General features: G+C 46.8%; 1 protein-coding gene across 1 annotated transcript in view; it reads left to right on the top strand.

The window, feature by feature from the left end:
• The window catches only part of AFF3 (ALF transcription elongation factor 3), a 502,728-nt gene that overhangs the window by 446,918 nt on the left and 37,493 nt on the right, over positions 1–18,317 (top strand). The window contains exons 13-14 of the mRNA XM_081264786.1: positions 6,923–7,109; positions 13,707–14,804. Of these exons, the coding sequence (XP_081120912.1) occupies positions 6,923–7,109; positions 13,707–14,804 (1,285 nt within the window). The remainder of the gene's footprint in view (positions 1–6,922; positions 7,110–13,706; positions 14,805–18,317) is intronic.

The raw sequence follows: 18,317 nt of genomic DNA, 5'->3' as shown, positions 1-18,317 counted from the left end.
CAATACAAAGCCGTGGGGCTGGGGTTGTAGCTCTGGGCTAGAGCAGCGGCCCACCATGTGTGAGGTCCTGGGTTCTAGATGTAGAAGAAATACTTCAGATGATTAGGGAAGTAAGTTTTCTGTACTCCACCCAAATTAGTAGAATGGAAACCCCACTATATTGGGATCAATTGTATATATAACATCTGAAGAAAAGCTAAGAATCTATTCAGAGAGATAAATTCAAAAACACTGAAAGTAAATTCAAAATAGAATTCTAAAATATGTTCAAGCAACAGGAAGGAAGAAAAAAACAGAAGAGAAGGATTAAAGAGATAAGCAAAAAAAATAAACTGTCAACCTGGTGTTGTGGCACACACCGGTCATCCCAGCTATTTGGGAGACTGAGACAAATAGATCACAGGTTCAAGGCCAGCCTGGGGAAGATGGTGAGCCCCAAGTCTCAAAATTAATTAATTGTCACACTTATGTTCTGAATATATCAGTAGTTACATTAAATGTAAAAGGCCTAAATTTGTTAATTAAAAGATATTTTGGCAAAGGAGATGAACAACATGTGATCCAACTATATTTTGCCTATATTGATCAATTCATATATAACAATCCAGGTAGGTTGAAAGCAAATGGACAGAAAAGAAATACAATAAAAACATTAGTCAGAAGAAAGCATGATGTAACTGGGAGTTATTGTAGTAAGTGAAATAAGCCAGGTACAGAAAGACAGTGCACAATCTCAACCAGGGAATATAAGAAAGTTAATCTCATAGAAGTTCAGAGTCTAATGATTACCAGAAGCTGGGGGCATAGCAGGAAAGAGGATGGGGAAAGGTTGAACAATGGGTAACAAATTAGAGGTAAAAGGTAAAAGTTCTGGTGTGCTGTTATGCCATAGGATGACCATGGATGAAGACATGTACTAAATGTTTTATTAAAGCCATTGGGAAGGATTTTAAATGTTTTCACCGTAAGGAAATGATAATTGTTTGAAGATACAGGTATGTTCACCTGATTGGAACATTACACAACAGATACATATATAGAAACATCACATGGTACCCCATCAATATGTACAAGTTCTATGTATCAGTTAAATTTTTAAAAAATTTAAAAGAAACATCAAAGTAAAAAAAGAAAGGAATGACCAAATTAGTATCAGATAAAGTCAATTTAGGAGCAGAGAAAATTGCCGGAGACTGAGCAGGACATTACATATTTCTAAATGACACAAATCCCCCAGGAAAACATAGTACTACAAGGTGAGCACACCTCTTCTGTCCCATGCTCTGACTACCATGTCCTCTGCCACAGCAAGGACAACTGACCACAGGCTGAAACCATGAGCCAAAATAAGTCCTTTACCCCTTAAGTTGATTATCTCTGTTTTTTTGTCACAGTGACAGAAAGCTGATGAGCATACATTGTAATTTGGGACCTTATCTGGAAAATCAAAATATTTTATAAAATTGAGCTCATTCTCACATGGCAAACTGATACAAGCATGGAGGAGAAGTGTTAGACACAAAAGGACCCTCCAGTTCAGCAGTGTCCCCACTGGGCAGCTAAAGATCCACTGTCATTTATCATCATCAAATGTTAAGCATTTATATTTTTGATATCTGGACCCCTCATTCATTTCTGTAACTTGCCTGGCCCCAGCAGGTGTTCCATTCTCAACCTGTTGTATAGGTGGGAGCTTTCTAAAGTTAGCTGCTGTTTTATGAAATCCTATACATACCTACAACAACAGAAAAAAAAAATACATGTGTGTATATATGAATTCTTTGGGGCCCCTTCATAGTATACCAAAATCTATTGATTTACATGCTATCTTAAGAGTCATGTTATTTCAATCAACATTTATTGAAAATCTATTTAAACCAAACTCTCTACTAGCTGGAGATACATTGCATGGACAGATCAGATGATTCCTCTCCTTCTGGGCTATCCTAACAAAATGAGAAATGTGCTAGAGGAACTCAAAGGGAAAAAATGGGGATTTGAAAACATTTAACAGAATATATTATCATGGGCTCAGGATGTGGCTCAAGTGGTAGCGCGCTCGCCTGGCATGCGTGAGGCACTGGGTTCAATCCTCAGCACCACATTAAAAAAATAAAATAAAGATTAAAAAAAAGAATATGGAAAGATCTCCCATTTAAAAAAAAAAAGAATATATTATCGTTGCACTTTGTTCCTGGAGAGCATGTAGGAGGTAACAATAGCCAAAAGAAGAAAGGGAGAAAGGACTTTAACACAAAAAATAGCATGTATGAAGCCCCCCAGTTCTAAAAGAGGTAAGCTGTCAATATCATGGAAAATATATTATGACCAAGAGTCAGGATGGACCCATAGAGGTGAAGCTGGAGAGCTGATTGAAACCAGACCATGAAGAGCTTCAAAAGCCACATTTATGGAGAAATTAGTCCTGGAGTGACAGCAGCACATGCATATAGAACTGAAACAAAGTTTCTCTGCATCTGATGGCAGATGGGGTCTGCGTAAGTTGCAGGCCTTTCCAGTCAAGAAAGCCTGTGTCAGGTTGAGCAGCCAGTCAAGGCAGGGAATGCCTGCCCGTGTCCGCTCTGAGGGTCACAGCCTACAAAACCTGATTCTCCTCACTACCATGGAGTAGCATATTGCAGCTCTCAATGGTGGCCATGCCCTCCAGTGCTGCAGCAGAGCCAAGAACAGACACAAAATCCTGCAGGATGAGAGGGGACCCAGCAGAAGGTTGCCTCTTGGTTGTGCTTGTCTAGGAGTTTATATAACTACCGGGTCAACACTACTGGTCCAGATTGAGACTAATCAGGTTTTGGAAAAGTGCCAACACTATTGGTCCAACTTTATGCTGATCAGATCTTGGATAGTATTAATGCTATCGTTAGCCCTCAAGTAATTTTCCTGCCATCTCCATTCAGGTTTGACCCCACTTGTGTTTTCTCGTCATTGATCAGGCTCACCCTGGCTCACCTGGACCCTAGCTCTAGGCCACAGCCTCCCCCCCCCTCTGCCCAGCATGGCAGGATCCACCCAGCGGTAGCCCAAATTCACTGTGCGCTCCAGCCCACCCAGGCTGCCGCTCTGGGACAAAGGCTTGGATTCAGAACCAACTATCAGTTTTGCTTTATGGAAGATAATCTATCCACAGCGAACCTCCTCAAGCCAACTTTTATCATTTTTACTTCTCTTACTACAGTCAAGGTCTTAGATCACCTGATATCAGTAGAGACGGGGCACTGTGGCCAGGGAGCTAATGATGGTTTGTAAATCGAGCATTCGTTGAGTTCTTACAGTGAGAAGGAGCTGAATCTTATTCTTCAATGGAGTCTGTGGAACGCAGGTGCTAAGCTGGACAGCTCGGCCATCCACATGCTGGATTAGGTAGAGAGCGCCTCTCTAAGTCACTTGTCAGTCAAAAGCTTGTGGATACGTATCCAAAGGCCCCACAGTACGTCTGGCAAACGGGTGCACCCTCCCCTGTGAGACCCAGGATTTGTAATTTTGGCTCCAGATCTTTTCTTTTATGGTCTGTAAGAGAAATCCGAGCCCAGGCCAGATTCTGAGAAGAACGCGTTATTGCAGCCAAAGGAAGAAAAATGACAAGCACATGGCAGAGAAGAAAAGCTGGACCCGTCTCAAAGGTATACTTCAGCCCTGGCCACTCACAAAGCCAGCAGAGAACAGTCCATGAAATAAAAATGCATAAAGTAAACAAACCGTCCTCCATGGAGCCACGCTTAAATTATAGCAGATGAAATTTAGAGTTCATTTAAAAAAATATATTCTCTGAAAGGAAAAAAAAAGTGTTCAAACTGAAAGAGTGTAAGAGGTGCCTTTTTGAAAGGCGAGGGCTCCTTTTTAAAGACTTACTAGCTCCGTGGTAGATTTTTTTTTTCTCTTTGTTTTTTCAATCAGTAATCACATGTGACTGTCTATCACAGGACAAGCACTGTGCTAAGCTTTGGTGACACAAAGACTTTTATTCTGTGACCTCGGGGACATTCTCCAATGTCTCCAGAGTCAGTGGCACCATGTTCAGGCACTTGGTCCAGGAGGTTGGCGGGAAGTATCCTAAAAATCATTCAAAGTGGTGTCCTCGTGTCAACCAGGCTGTGTCATCGTTTCAGGAGACGTTCTGCTCCTTTTTTTGAAGTATCTCCAGTTTGTAAGCATGACAGCCAGTTGGCAGGCTAGCATTTTCAGTTTGTAATTTTCAACACACAAAGCCTCGTTTTAGTTCTAACCTGCAGGGATGACCATCCTGGCCTCCTCGTCCTTCTCCTGCCTCACTGCCGCAGCTGCCCCAGCAGAGAGCAAGCAGCTGCGTGCACTCAGGGCAACAGCAGGCATGATGCTGTGGCCAAGGTGACCAGCTGTCCCCGAGGACCCATGCTAGACCAGCTAGCAGAGGTGCCTTTGTGGACATGGGGATAGAGGGGCGGATCTCCTGATCTCTGGACTGGCCAGCAGGGTTCTTCCCACATACAGAATCCTACAGCCAGTTTTGAACAAATGTATATTGCTTTTGCACCACAGTAAAGTTGGAAAATCTTTTGTGAAGCACTCATCATAAATCAGGGACTGACTCTATTCAATCCTGATCCCAGAGGCATCGTGAGCCTCTCAACCCTTAGAATCAAAGCATGAGGGAAAATCTGAATTCTTGGCTCATTCCGTTGTTTTAAAAACAAATAATAGCTATGCCAGTAAAACTGTCATTTTCAGTCAGTTTCCTAATTTAAGGAAGAAAAACAAGGAGTATAAAGCTTTTCTGCCAATCTAACTCAGATGGGAGATTCTGTCTCCTCAGGCTGGAGTGTATGATTACTAAGGAGAGCAACCATTAACGTGGTAGCTGTTTTTATGGATATTCTCCCAGAAATTAAAATGCTGCTTTTCACTAGACACCCATTCGCTCCATGGTGGAAGCCACAAGGAACCCCTGCACGTGGCACCTCTGGTGCACACAAAGCCCAGGCACACACACAGCGAGCTTCACAAGTTTTCTTGTTGGGTGAATCCAAGCAGGTAGAACATACAGATCAAGGCCATTGAGCATCATTTATAAAAACCAACGAAAACGTTCTTTGTTCCTCTTAATGTCCTGATCTTCAGCAGATGTCATCCCAGAGTGTGGCAGGGAGACAAATCGCTTCCTTCCATATTTGTCCCCACCATCCTTTTCACCAGGAAGTCTTTGGGGCCATGTGTTATTTTGCTTTTCTTGGTATTTTTATGTTTTCCTCTCAGTGTTTTGTGGGCCTACCAACAAACCATTAATGAGGATCCCAGATGTTCACATTTGGCCAGAATCCAGTGTTTTGTTTTGTGTCTAATTCCATTGATAGTAGCCATCTCCATTCACTCAGCCAACAGGAAGATAGATTTTTCATTCATATAAAAAAAGGAAGAAACGGTGCAATCCCTTGAGTACGAACCACCCCCTTCCCTCCTCTGCCTCAAGATCCTGAATTCCTCCCGCAATATCAGACACAAACAGTAGGCTGGTAAAGAAGTCCCTGCCGCTCAGGCAGGGCATGAGCCTATGGTCTGATCAAGAATTTGGGAGACAGTGGGTATGGTCTCTGACATTAGTGGGAAGAAATGAACATCTCCAAGGTTTTCCCCTAACCCTGCAGTTCAAAAAGCTGCTTTTATTATCAGCTTTCCTACGAGATCATTTCTTGTCTGGTGGTTTATATAGAGAAGAAAAGGCTCCAGTGAGGATTGGCCACCTCCACCTCCCCAACCCCACACCCAGGATTTATGAGAGTCTGTCCTTGGGCTGAGCATCTGTCAGAGATTTAAGGGATGGGTGAGAAGGGCCCTTTCCGTTCTCCAGGCTGCTTTACACTTGAAGCTTTAAACCCTCATGAACTGCCCCCCTCCGCCCCCGCCTCACTACAGTCCTGCCCTAAGGATGCAGTGGTCACAGTGGGAAGCAGAAGGCAGATTTTTTTTTGCTGACTCAGCATGAAAAAAGTGACCCACATTTTCTGGGTTTAGAGCTTGACATCGAAAGAACACATTCAGGTGTGTTTCAGTTCAGTTAATAAAAGAAGGTGGAAGATGTTGAATATTATGTAAGTACTGAAATTTTCTTAGATTTGAATGCTCTTTGGGTGGACATGTGCCATTTTAGTTTTTGCAATTCTTTTATTACCATTGGAAGGTGTTGACTGATTTTGACTTCTTGTCTGTGAGTCGGTAAGGACTTTGAGCAAATTTCATGGAGATATGCACCCAGTAAGTTTGAAATGCTGTTTCAATGACCCACTGTGGGGTGGAATTTTAAAGTCTGGGTAGATGCAAGTGTGTCCATGCAGGACCTTCTTCTACACTGTGCCAGCCCCCTGCCCACAGCAGTACCCAACTCTGAGGGCAGAAAAAAATGAGTGAAGCAAGATGTTTAATTCTGACAGTCCCAAAAATCTCTGGAACTTTCCAGCAGCAAGCCATGAGAGCTGGGAGCAGAACACTGTGCCCTTGCTTCCAGTCCGAATTCTTGCCGTCTTTCCTCTGGGGAAAAATAAAGCAGTTCTTTTTGCATACTTTGCAAACCGTATTTCCAGCTTTTTGGACTTTCTTGCCTGCAGCTGATCAGATTCAGGGGTGCATGTGGACAGCCATTCCCAGAACAGCAGCGACGTGCAAACTCCGATGTTAGGCCACCTTCCCTTCTGAAGTGGCTACACTTATAACCAGGGCCCAGCCACCGAGGGGCAGGCACAATTTCCCTCCTGGGCAATTCCGCGGTCTGGTCTGGAGCAGCCCTCCCGCTGCCCTGGAGGGCAGGTCCTGTGGGCGGCCCCTGCACCGCGCCTCCTGTCCCCTCGGCGGGGTGGCAGCCTGCTGGCGTTTTCCTGTTTGCTCACTTGGCTTTCCTTCCCTTTCCTTCCCTGGGGGCCTGCTGGGCTGGCAGCGCCGTGGTCCAGCAGACCAACTGCAGAACCTCCGTGCCTTCCAGCAAGGGCAGCAGCAGCGGAAGCAGCAGCAGCAGCAGCAGCTCCTCCAGCGACTCCGAGAGCAGCTCGGGATCCGACTCGGAGACCGAGAGCAGCTCCAGCGAGGGAGAGGGCGGCAAGCCCCCGCACTTCTCCAGCCCCGAGGTAAGCGGCGCCGACGCCACTCCAGCCACCTCCCTGCCCCGCCCCCAACCGGGCACCACCCGGAGCCAGGAAGGCCGGGGGCTCCTCATTGTCCCCACTCCGCCCCCTCCTCCCACTCTCCTAATGACACCACTTCCTTTGAAGTTCAAAGCATCATCATTCACTGTCCAAAACTCTCTATTTGACTTCCAGAAATTTCCAAGTATGTTGTAAACATCACCAACAGGAAATAACCTATGGATGGGGGTCTCCCTCGGGGTCAGCTGAGGCAATAACCAGACAGGAAAGTTCGCCACCTGGGAAGTGGGACCTCCAGTAAATCACAGGGACAGAGAGTTTATGGGTCAGGCATGCTCAGAGTCTTACCTTTTTTGCAGTTTGTCATGGATCAGAAGAACAAGGGCTATAAATATTAATAAAACCTTAACTGTGTTTTCTTTGTGAAAATATAAAAGGGAAAATTAGCATCAACCTACAAATAATAATGAAACCTTTTACAACCATGACCAGTATCTATGGGGAAGATTTAGGTGCCTTGTATAAAAAACATTATAAGGTCCTAATAAAAACCATTGCTGTTTCTACTTTAAAGTGGAAAGGGGGGAAATTAAATAGTAATTCAGAGCCCAGAGATTCTTGGGTGAGGGCCCAGAGAAAACTTCTCAAGTCTGGGAGCCATGAGTGTAGGTTTTGTTTTCTAAAGAAGGAATAAAAGACAGCTTCTTCCCAAGTGTATAAACAGGTGACATCACTGTGGATTGCGGGTTTGATTTTTTACTGACCACCCTCTGTGTCATTTGAGGGGGGCCAGATTCCTAAATAGGCTCTGCTGACAAACCAAAGCCACTAACGCAAGCCCAGGGCCTTGGGAGGGCAGCAGCCCTCTTGCTGCTTCTGTACCTGTGCCCCCCCCCCAAAGGCACTTCCACAGAGGGACTCTTACAGTGCCTCTGGATTTTCTTCTTATCTCTCCACAGTCCCCCTTTCCTCCTCAGCATCTTTCTGCTCTATGACAAACTCTCCACTCATTTGAAATAAGGCCCCTCTCCAGCACATGATCTCCTTGATGTGCCTATTTCTCTATCTGCCCACCTGCCCACCCACATAAGGTAAAGGCCCTTAGTGACATTACCCTGTGAGTGCCTCATAGCTTATTTTAACCCTGGCTTTTTAGTCGTCGAGAGACTAACATTATCATTTCTCCCTCACAATTTCATTCATTCACTCACTCTGTGTTTGTTCAACCAATATTTAAAGAGCCATAGACATTGGGCTCAACTCTGGAATACAGCAGTCATATCAGAAAATGCCCTGTCTTCACAGATCTAACATCCTAACAGGGATCATTCAAAACAGAAAAAAAAACATAGTAGTTAAATAGAATCAAGTAGAGGAATGAAGCAGGCTTTATTAAACCTGCTTTGTGCTACAGTTGGTTGAGAAATTCCAGAACATCAAATTATAAGAAACGACTCCCAGGGACAGCTCAAAAGCCAGGCGTGAGGGCCCTGGGTTGGATAATAAGGGGGTCTTGTCCGTGAAGTGAAGACCTCCCTGTCGGGGCTCTTCTTTGTGACTGCAGGTTGAATACACGAGCGAGTGCTGAGTCTTGTTTACACACTGAGATGTGAGTCCCAGAGTTACTGAATCTGCTGAAACCTTGCCAAGAGCAGTACATTTGTGCAGTAAATTTAAGCAGAGTCTTACTAAAAGTCACTGAGATCATTACGTGGCCTTGACCTCTTGGATGGAGAAAGGAGAACTGCTGCCCTTCTCATGGCAGGTCTCAGAGGCCCTGGTGAAGGAGAGGGAGCAAGTCTTCTAGAAATCTGAGCTCCCCAAGGATGCTTCCTTGCTCCTCCAGGTGCAGGGAATGCAGAAGTGGCAAATGGTGTGTTAGCCACACTAGACGTCATTCCTTCCTACTGGAAAGGCATGTATTTATTGGGGTCCAAGTGAGGTTCTCTTACATCTTTCCCAAGGTTAATGCAGACCTACCCCCTGTAGGAGGGAAATGGGTTTGCAGGCTGAAAATCGCTGTCATGGGAAGTAGCAAGTTCCTGCTCCTCCTTCCAAGCCTCCCTGCTTCTGTCTTAGGGAGCTGACCCCCATAGCCTCACAAGCATCGAGGCCTGTTTCCTGAACTTCCACACATCACTGGGGCTCCTGGTTGCTGTACACCTCACATTCCACTGCACAGACGGGATGGTGCTACCTTGCAGTGAGACGCTCTGGCCCTCCCTTCCCCTCCACGTCATCCTGACCCAGGAGTAGAAAGAGGCACTTCTGAGTTTTCAAGGCACCTTGTCCTCCCTCTCAATGTGCCAGAGCTGGGAAACCCCGCTGTGCTCCACTGAATTTCACGCAAACTGTTCTTTATGGCCCTGATTGCTGAACAGCACTTCCTGTTATGTGAATCCCTATCATGTAAGGCCTCCTTTGCAGGCTGCCCTGGAAGGGCCACTGTAAATATCTCCATGGCTGCAAATGCCCTCTGCAGGGCCTGACCTGTGCTCAGTCGTTCTCAGCCCCATTTCTTTCCCAAGGGTTTTATCTCAGGAGTTTTCCTGGATCACGTGCCCTCCTGTGCCAGGAAGAAGCTCACTGGACTGGCACGTTGACGCCTGCACATGGGGGTGGGGGATCAAGCTTGGTCAGGTCATTGTGAGTTCCAGGATAAAGTAAGCTGATCCCATTTCTTTGCACCTCTGCCCCAGATCATTCTTTTTATTTTTTAAGGGGAGGGTACCAGGGATTGAACTCAGGGGCACTCACCCACTGAGCCACATCCCAGCCCTATTTTGCATTTTATTAAGAGACAGGGTCTCACTGAGTTGGTTAATGCCTCCCGTTTGCTGAGACTGGCTTTGAACTCTTGATCTTCCTGCCTCGGCCTCCCAAGCCACTGGGATTACAGTGTGCGCCCCTGGGCCAGGCTCCAGATCATTCTTAAGAATCAGTGTAATTGCTGGTTTGTTCAACAAGGCTCTTGCTAATCAGAAGCTGCTAAGGTCCACAGTAGTAAGTGCTAGGAAGGACACAGAGGAGCAGATACGTGGTGGGGAGCTCCTGCATAAGTCAGAAAAATAACCAGGGAAGAGAGTTGCAGCTGACCTCTAGCACACCAAGCCAGAAAGCAAATAGAAACATCAGGCAGAAACCCCGGATGGCACTCAAGAGGTGGGCCACAGCCTGCATGCCTGGTGCACTAATCTGAGGTCCTGGATTTTCCTCTGTTTTGCCACTTAACTCTCTGATATTTCACCTTCCTTGGCCACAATCACCTCCTCCCCAGAATGTAGGACATTTCTCTCCTGCCTGATCTGTGAGGTGTTTGTCAGGAACAAATGGTGCATTTTGATTGACTGCTCACTCACTGGGAGCAGTCATAGTGATCGCTCTTCCGGGCCTTCTGTGGATACTGCAAGGGGCCTGTCCTGGCCAGAAAGAAGTGTTGGACATTGTTAAAGACTCAAGGCATGTACACATGGAACAGATATGAACATCAAAAGCCTGTGCTATTGAGTAGATGGAGGGCAGCAGGCATTGTTTGGAGAGTTAGTCGTGTTTGCTCCAAAAATCAGATCTAATGCTATTGTTTTAGGTTGAGGACTGACATTTCTCAAAGGAATGACCCCCCCCACACACACACACACACACACCAGAGAGTAGTGGGAGAGTTTAGTGAAGCAACCATGCAGAGAATCTGGTCTTTACACCTAGGCAAGTACAAGTTCAGTCTTGGTGAAGCCTGGGAGTTGTGCAGCTTCGGACATGTCACTTAACCTTTCTGAGCCTCATCTACAAATTAAGGGAGATACTATTTCTTATCTGTGAAGATTAAATTAGATAATACGTGTAAAGTGGCAGGCGTCTGGTAGGTGCTCCAGCAATGAAAGCTGATCGCAGGATGATATACTTTGGATGACAGCCAGGGGATCGTGGCTTTTGTTTGAGTGGCAATAGGAGGTCATCATAGATCCTGGAGAAAGGGAGCGTGATTTAGTGGTGTATTGAAAATGGTACTTCGGACTGATTTGTTTGTCTGTGAAGTGCAGAAAAAAATGACCCTCAAACACATCAGGCAGGGGGCCCATGGGAAAAGTATTAAATTCTGCCCTTCCCTGTTCATACTGCTGCTAGAATGTTTCAGCGTGCCTCTCACTCTGCGCTAAAGACTCCCATGTACTTACGTAAGAGATGTGAGCTGTGGAAGGCTTGGAGTGGGAGACAACAGTGTTCACTGGGAGGGCAGCATGGGTGCCATGCTCTGCCCCACGTATGTGAGCCCTCCCCCAGTACCTGCACCCTTCTGCAAGGCCCATTTGTGTGGGGAAGCTGAGGCACAGCTTTAAAAGGGATTGACTCCCCGGTGGTCACATAATGGGAAAAATGGGGGTGGGGAGATGAGATTAGAAGCCATGAATTTTTGCCACCCAATTAGCTTCTGGGCCTTCTGTGCTCAGGGAAGGTGAGGGTGCTCCTGGGCAAAAAAGCCATTGGGCATCCCCCTGTCCTGCTTCCTCTGACTCCAGGAGGGAGTCTTCCCATTACAGCTTCAGGTGTGCTCTTTAGGGGTCCCTTCTTGCCTTTCTCTAGAGGAGAAGCCAAAATGAGAACTGAAACATAACAGCTCAGAGGTGCAAAAAAGGGACAGGTTGAGCCCCTCCAGTCTGAAATCTGAAATGTTCCAAAACCCAAAACATTTTGAGAACTGACCTGAGGCCACAGTGGAAAATTCTGATATTTTGTTCCACATACATCATTATTAAAAATATTATATAAAATTACCTTCAGGTTGTGTGCACAAGGTGCTATAAAATATAAATGAATGTTGTGTTTGGGAATGGCTCCATCCCTAAACTTATCACATCATGGGTGTGCAAATATTCCCAAACCCGAAATCCAAAATGCATCTGATCCCAAGCATTTTGGATGTGGGGAGCTCAACCAGTAGTATATCTTTGTTCTTTCGCCCCTTGCTCTGGAGCCCCGTTTCTTTGGGAGACATGAAAATAAGCAAAGATGCCCATGTTCCACCCTCGCAGCCCCTACTCTGGCCTCTACTGGATTTTTCTTGCTCCTTCAAGTCACTGGACACCCTGTGCTGGTTTTCCCTGGAATGTAATCAGTCTCATATGTTAGGAGCAGGATATCCACAGTCCCTGCCACCGCTTTGGTTGGCCAATCTCCACACTGTGTGGCCAGTCCTCCTGGTCCCATGCTCCTCTGGCCCATTCCTGAGCAGCCCCCCCCCCCAATTCTTCCAGGCTCAGCTAGGACCCTGTTGTCTCACCCCTGTCAGATTTGTGACCATACCCAGAGCCTCAAGTGCTGTTCCTTTTTTTTTTTTTTTTTTTAGAGAGACAGAGAGAGAATTTTAATATTTATTTTTTTAGTTTTCGGTGGACACAACATCTTTGTTTGTATGTGGTGCTGAGGATCGAACCCCGGCCTCACGCATGCCAGGCAAGCACGCTACCGCTTGAGCCACATCCCCAGCCCAAGTGCTGTTCTTAATACCTCATTGTTGAAAACAGCTGATTTTCATAAATCAAAAGAATTTTTTTTAATTTATCATGTTAAAAGCAAACTTTTCTCCTACAATGGATCCTAACTCTAGACTTTACCTGATCAAATTTAAAATATAAAACTAGAGGACGGTATATCTCAGTGGTAGAGTGCTTGCCAAGTATGCATGAGGCCCTGAGTTCAATCCCCAGCCCTGGCGGAGTGGGGAGAATATTGAGCAATAACTTCTTGTTCTAGAATGGTATCTCTGCTCACCCTTAAACAACAGATGCAGCAGACTCAGGGGTGAGGAGGCCATATGGAAGAAAAAATACTTCACCTTGACCCTCAAAACATTTTCCCCATTTCACCTCTAGTCACCAACTGAAAATACTCTGGCTCAAGTTCTACCCCTCTCCGTACACCTGTTATCTACTAATAGTCTTCATATTATTTGGAATCATCATTTACTCCTTTAAGATTTTGTTTCCTAATGCCTTTTAACATCCCTCTGGAACAGGAGAGTTCTCTCCTGCTAAATGGGCCACCTTCCCAAAGTTAATGTTTCTACAGCGAATTAACTATGCCCTTGATTTGCCTTTTACAAAAATTATATGCTAACTCTTTGGGCTCCTATATAGGTACCTTGATTTTTCCCAAGGTTTGGTCTCACTAAAAATGGGTGCTTTAATGCCCAGGGTCTCTGAATTATTATTCCCCACTTAAATTTCAAGGAATCTCAAATATACATGTGTGTGTATGTATTCTTTTTAAATGCTTGGAAGTGATTGAAATGGTTTCCATCAAGGCACAGTGCTAGCCCCCTATTTTTTCAAGTAGACTCCAATGGGCCGTGCTGATATTTAATTGCTTAGGACCAGCAAGAGCGGCACCACCATCCAGGCACCCTGAGGGCCAAGGGGCTGCCGCAGTAGCCCTGGCTTGCATCTCCCATTTGCTGGCAGCCCGCTCGTTTTTTTTGCATATGCACCCAGAGGAGTACAGTCAAGGTAAAAAACAGCCCGGCCCTTTTTAAAGGAAGCTGTAATAAAAGGTGTTTTGTTTGTCGCGGGTTTTCTCTTTCAGGCTGAACCGGCATCCTCTAACAAGTGGCAACTGGACAAATGGCTCAACAAAGTTAATCCCCACAAGCCTCCTATTCTGATCCAAAATGAAAACCACGGGCCCGAGAGCAATCAATACTACACCCCGGTGAAAGATGAAGTGCAGGACTGCGGGAAGCTTCCCGACGTCTGCCAAACCAGCCTGCGGGAGAAGGAACTCAAGAGTGCCTGCAAGGAGGAGCAGAGGCCGAGGACCGCCAACAAGGCCCCGGGCAGCAAAGGGGTGAAGCAGAAGTCCCCGCCCGCGGCCGTGGCCGTGGCCGTGAGCGCCGCCGCCCCGCCGCCCGCGGTGCCCGGCGCCCCCGCGGAGAGCGCCCCCGCGCCGGCCCGGAGGTCAGCGGGCAAGAAGCCCACCAGGCGCACCGAGAGGACCTCAGCCGGGGACGGCGCCAACTGCCACCGGCCCGAGGAGCCCGCGGCGGCGGACGCGCTGGGGGCCAGCGTGGTGGTGCCCCCGGAGCCCGCCAAAAGCAGGCCCTGCGGCAACAGCAGAACGAGCCACCGCAAGGAGCTGCGCTCCTCGGTGACCTGCGAGAAGCGGCGCACGCGGGGTCTGAGCCGGATCGTCCCCAAATCCAAGGAATTTATCGAGACAGAGTCGTCATCTTCATCGTCCTCCTCGGACTCGGACCTGGAGTCGGAGCAGGAGGAGTACCCTCTGTCCAAAGGCCAGGCCGTGGCCGCCGCCTCCTCTGGGAGTGACCAGAGACTCAAGGAGGCCGCCAACAACGTCAGCAGCGGCAGCGGCCCCCGCGCGGCCGTCGGCTCCATCAACGCCAGGACCACCAGTGACATCGCCAAGGAGCTGGAGGAGCAGTTCTACACCCTGGTCCCCTTCGGCAGGAACGAACTTCTCTCCCCCTTGAAGGACAGTGATGAGGTCAGGTCACTCTGGGTCAAAATTGACCTGACCCTCCTGTCCAGGATCCCAGAACACCTGCCCCAGGGGCCCGGAGTCTTGAGCGCTCCTGCGGCCAAGGACGCGGAAAGCGCTCCGCCCAGCCACGCTCTGGACACGCCCACAGAGAAGACTTTGCCAAAATCCAAGAGGAAACGCAAGGTAGTCCTGGGAGAAAGGGGTGTCTGGAAGGGAGGGGACTTTAATTTGTGGGCAAGAGGTAGAGCACAGGTGGGCTGCTGGCTGGGATCGTAGGTGGCAGCAGGAGTTTTCCGTGTCCTTAACAAACAATTATATAGTACTTTATGCCAAATGTGTTAAGTACTTAACATCTATAATCCCAGTTAAATCCTTAGGACTGTCCAATGCGGCAAGTATTGTTACTGTTCCCATTTTATCGTTGTGGATCATTAAGCCCTGTCCCAAGGCGTGTGGCAATGGTGATACCCAGGTACTAGTGTGTTCAGAGAGACCCAATCTGGGCACGTGTGAAAGTTGAAAGTGTGGTGAACCCCATTCTTCTCTAGGAGGGATGGGATGAGTTGGTGGTGGATCACTCATCTACCTAAGAAGCCGGTATCCTTGTGAAGTTTAAGCCTGACTGGGGTGTGGGATGAGTACTGAAGTCCAAGTCCTCACAGCAGCCTGTAGCATCAATCAGGGAGGGCTTCATGGTGGAGAGGGGCTGGGAGGGCTCTGAGAGGGAGTTAGAATAAGCAGAGGTGGGGGGGATGTAATGGCACCAGGAGAGATGAACAGGTGAGGCATTGTGGGAGGGAGAAGGGCAGCTCAAATACAGGAGCTGGAGCTGCCCCTGGCAGCAGACACCAGATGCTCAGGGAATACCTTCATCATAACATAAAGCCAATTTTCAGGATTTTTTGCCCTTCCTATTTCTGTATCTTCAAAAGTAATTTAAACCACAGTGAACAACACAGTAGGTATCAAAGATTGCAAAATTCATGGACAGTTCCAAATTTGGGACAGAGTTGTTACCAGCAATAGTTAACATGCATTTATGTTCCCCAAAGGGATGCTGTTAAAGCACTTTGTACCATTTAATCATTTAGTCCTTTCAACTATATGAGGCAAATATCATTGTTGTGCCCATTTTACAGGTGAGGAAACAGAGGTTCTGAAAGCCTAAAGTGATTTACTTGAGGTTATATAGGTCAAAGGGACAGAGCCAGGAATGAACCCAGGCAGTGTCTGGCCCCAGAGTCTCAAAATAAGAAGTCAGTCTGAGGTTTGTGTAGTATTTTTGTTTCCAGAGGGCAGTCTGGTCTGTCAATAGAAAAAGAAGACTGAACACGTGGGTTTTATAAGCTGTTTCCAGTCCCTGATTAAGAGGGTCTAGAGAGTCAGGTTATTGCCTTTTCCTGGCCAGGATAAAGGTGTTCTTCACTTTCAAAGTTGTATGGAAAAAGGAGACAGTCTCCTTATTATAATCATTCCATGACCTGCGAAGGGCACCCATCAGCAGGAAAGTTTATCACAAAGTGCTGAAGAATGTGTGTCTTCACATAGTTACATTAAATAACAGCCCTATGAAGCAGAATTGAACCCCTTGCAGCAAAGTTCATGAAAAGAAATATCTTCAAAAGGTAGCTACTTACCTTGGCTAAAACCAATGACAGTTTTATCAAGAGAGTCCAGCATAGTTTCCATTCACCTTCAGAGCCCACATGGTGGATCCCCCTTTGCTCTGAGAGTACTCACATGTAGTGGGAAGTATGTGGATGTGGACACCAGGCTGACCTGACCTCAGATCCCATCTTTGACTTTTTCCTCCTCCAGTGCCAGCTCCGTGGACCCTGCAGCAGTAAAGCGACCACACAGGCTCCCATAGAGTTGAATGTTGTGGCCACCATCTTGAAATTCTTCATTTTATCTTTGAATTTGGGTCTTGTTAGTGATGGATCATGTGTGGAGGTCCCTCTGTCTACCTATCCCTTCAGGAAACGTTTTGCCTGATCTTCAGCCTTCTAGAACCTCCACCCTGTGCAGTCTTCTCCTCCTCCTGGTCTCAGACCAGGGACCATTCAGCCCCCCTGGCCCAGATAGTGCTCAAGTGTAGTCACAGCAAGGATCAAGATTAGGGTCTCCATCTTGCTCAGCCTCAGTCCAGGTAGTGAGGTGATCCACAAGGAAGCTTGCACGCCCTGGGATGGCCCATTCACTCTGGGTCAGTATTAGGGGTGGTTGGTGCCTAACTGGGCTTTGCCATCCATGCCAGCCCAGAAGATAGGTGCCAGACCGGCACTGGTGGGCCACATGCAGGTGCCTATCCCAGGGCAGCCCCAGCCCTTGAAAGTCTCCATTCACCCCCAGGGCCCTCAGGTTATCCCCAAATGCAAAGGAGCACAGCATGAAGTCACAAATAAATACCACCATTGAATGTCAAGTTGGGAGACTGAAATGTTTTCTACTTGATTCTTGATGAGGTCATTTGTGGGGTAGGGAGGTTTCTGGGGATTGAGCTCAGGGACCCTTAACCACTGAGCCACACCCCCAGCCCTTTTTCATTTTTATTTTTATTTTTATCTTGCTAAGCTGCTTAGAGTCTCACCAAGTTGCTGAGGCTGACTTTGAACTTGCGATCCTCCTGCCTCAGCCTCCCAAGCTCCTGGGATTATAAGCGTGAGCCACCCAGCATGAAATCACTCTTCCTGCTTTTCGGCCCAGTATTTTCATTTTGCACTAGATCTCAGAAATTCTGTGGTTAGCCCGAGCCTCCTGGGTGACCTCAACCAGCTGATCTTCTCTTCTCTGAACTTCATTCTCTTCACCATAAAATGGTGTCAGGGTCGCACAACACATTCAAACCATACAATTTCATCAGCTCATTTCTTCCCTGCTCCTGTTTCCCCCCATTTTTCCCTAGGCACCCTGTCTTCCTTATTGCTTGTTGGCAATTTTTTATTGAATAAATTGAATTTATTTTTTGTTGAATCAATTGAATAAATTGATTCAACAAAAAATTCAAACAATTTTTTGTTGAATCAATTGATTAATCGCCTAGGAATCAGTGTGGATGTTATCTCTGAGCTTGATGGATAAATGGGTAGGCTGATGGAAATAAATATATAAGAAATATGCAGAAGCAGATGTTGATAAACCTATGAATAGAAAATAAATCTAACCCTATAGATATACATGAGCATACAGAGAGAAGTGCAGAAAGATGTACATATAAAGTCCATAATGGTCTGTATTTAAATAGCTGTGGTATCCGTGACTTTTTTTATTTTAACTTGCAAAATTTTATTTACCACTAAGCCTGACACCAGCTTTACTCACAAAACCTAATGAGTCTTCAATAAGCAATGACACGGGAGAAGTGAAAGGACGTTTTTGTAGCATTCTTTACTCAACATCCTGGGGTGTGAAGATCCCAGTCAATACTGGGTGTTGAGAGGAACCCATAGACCTGTCTGTCAAAAGTGCTGGGTCTCCCCTTGCTGAAGCCCTAGAACTGAGGACCACAGATTCAGAGCTTTGGTTTGGGTCCTCCATGGGGCCACTATTACAGTGTGAGGATCTGAGATACCTATGGCAGAGGCCGTGCCACACTGTCCCAGCTAGAGAGAAAAGGTCAGGGATGCTCTCTCGGGCTGACACTTGTCTCCTAGAAAACACCACAGGAAGCCCTGAAGATCCCACCCTGGACTGGGC

This window comes from Spermophilus citellus (assembly GCF_964194105.1).
Source record: "Spermophilus citellus genome assembly, chromosome: 13".
Classification (NCBI taxonomy): Eukaryota; Metazoa; Chordata; class Mammalia; order Rodentia; family Sciuridae; genus Spermophilus; species Spermophilus citellus.
Note: the sequence above shows the minus strand (reverse complement) of the source record. Positions and strands in the feature narration are given on the sequence as shown.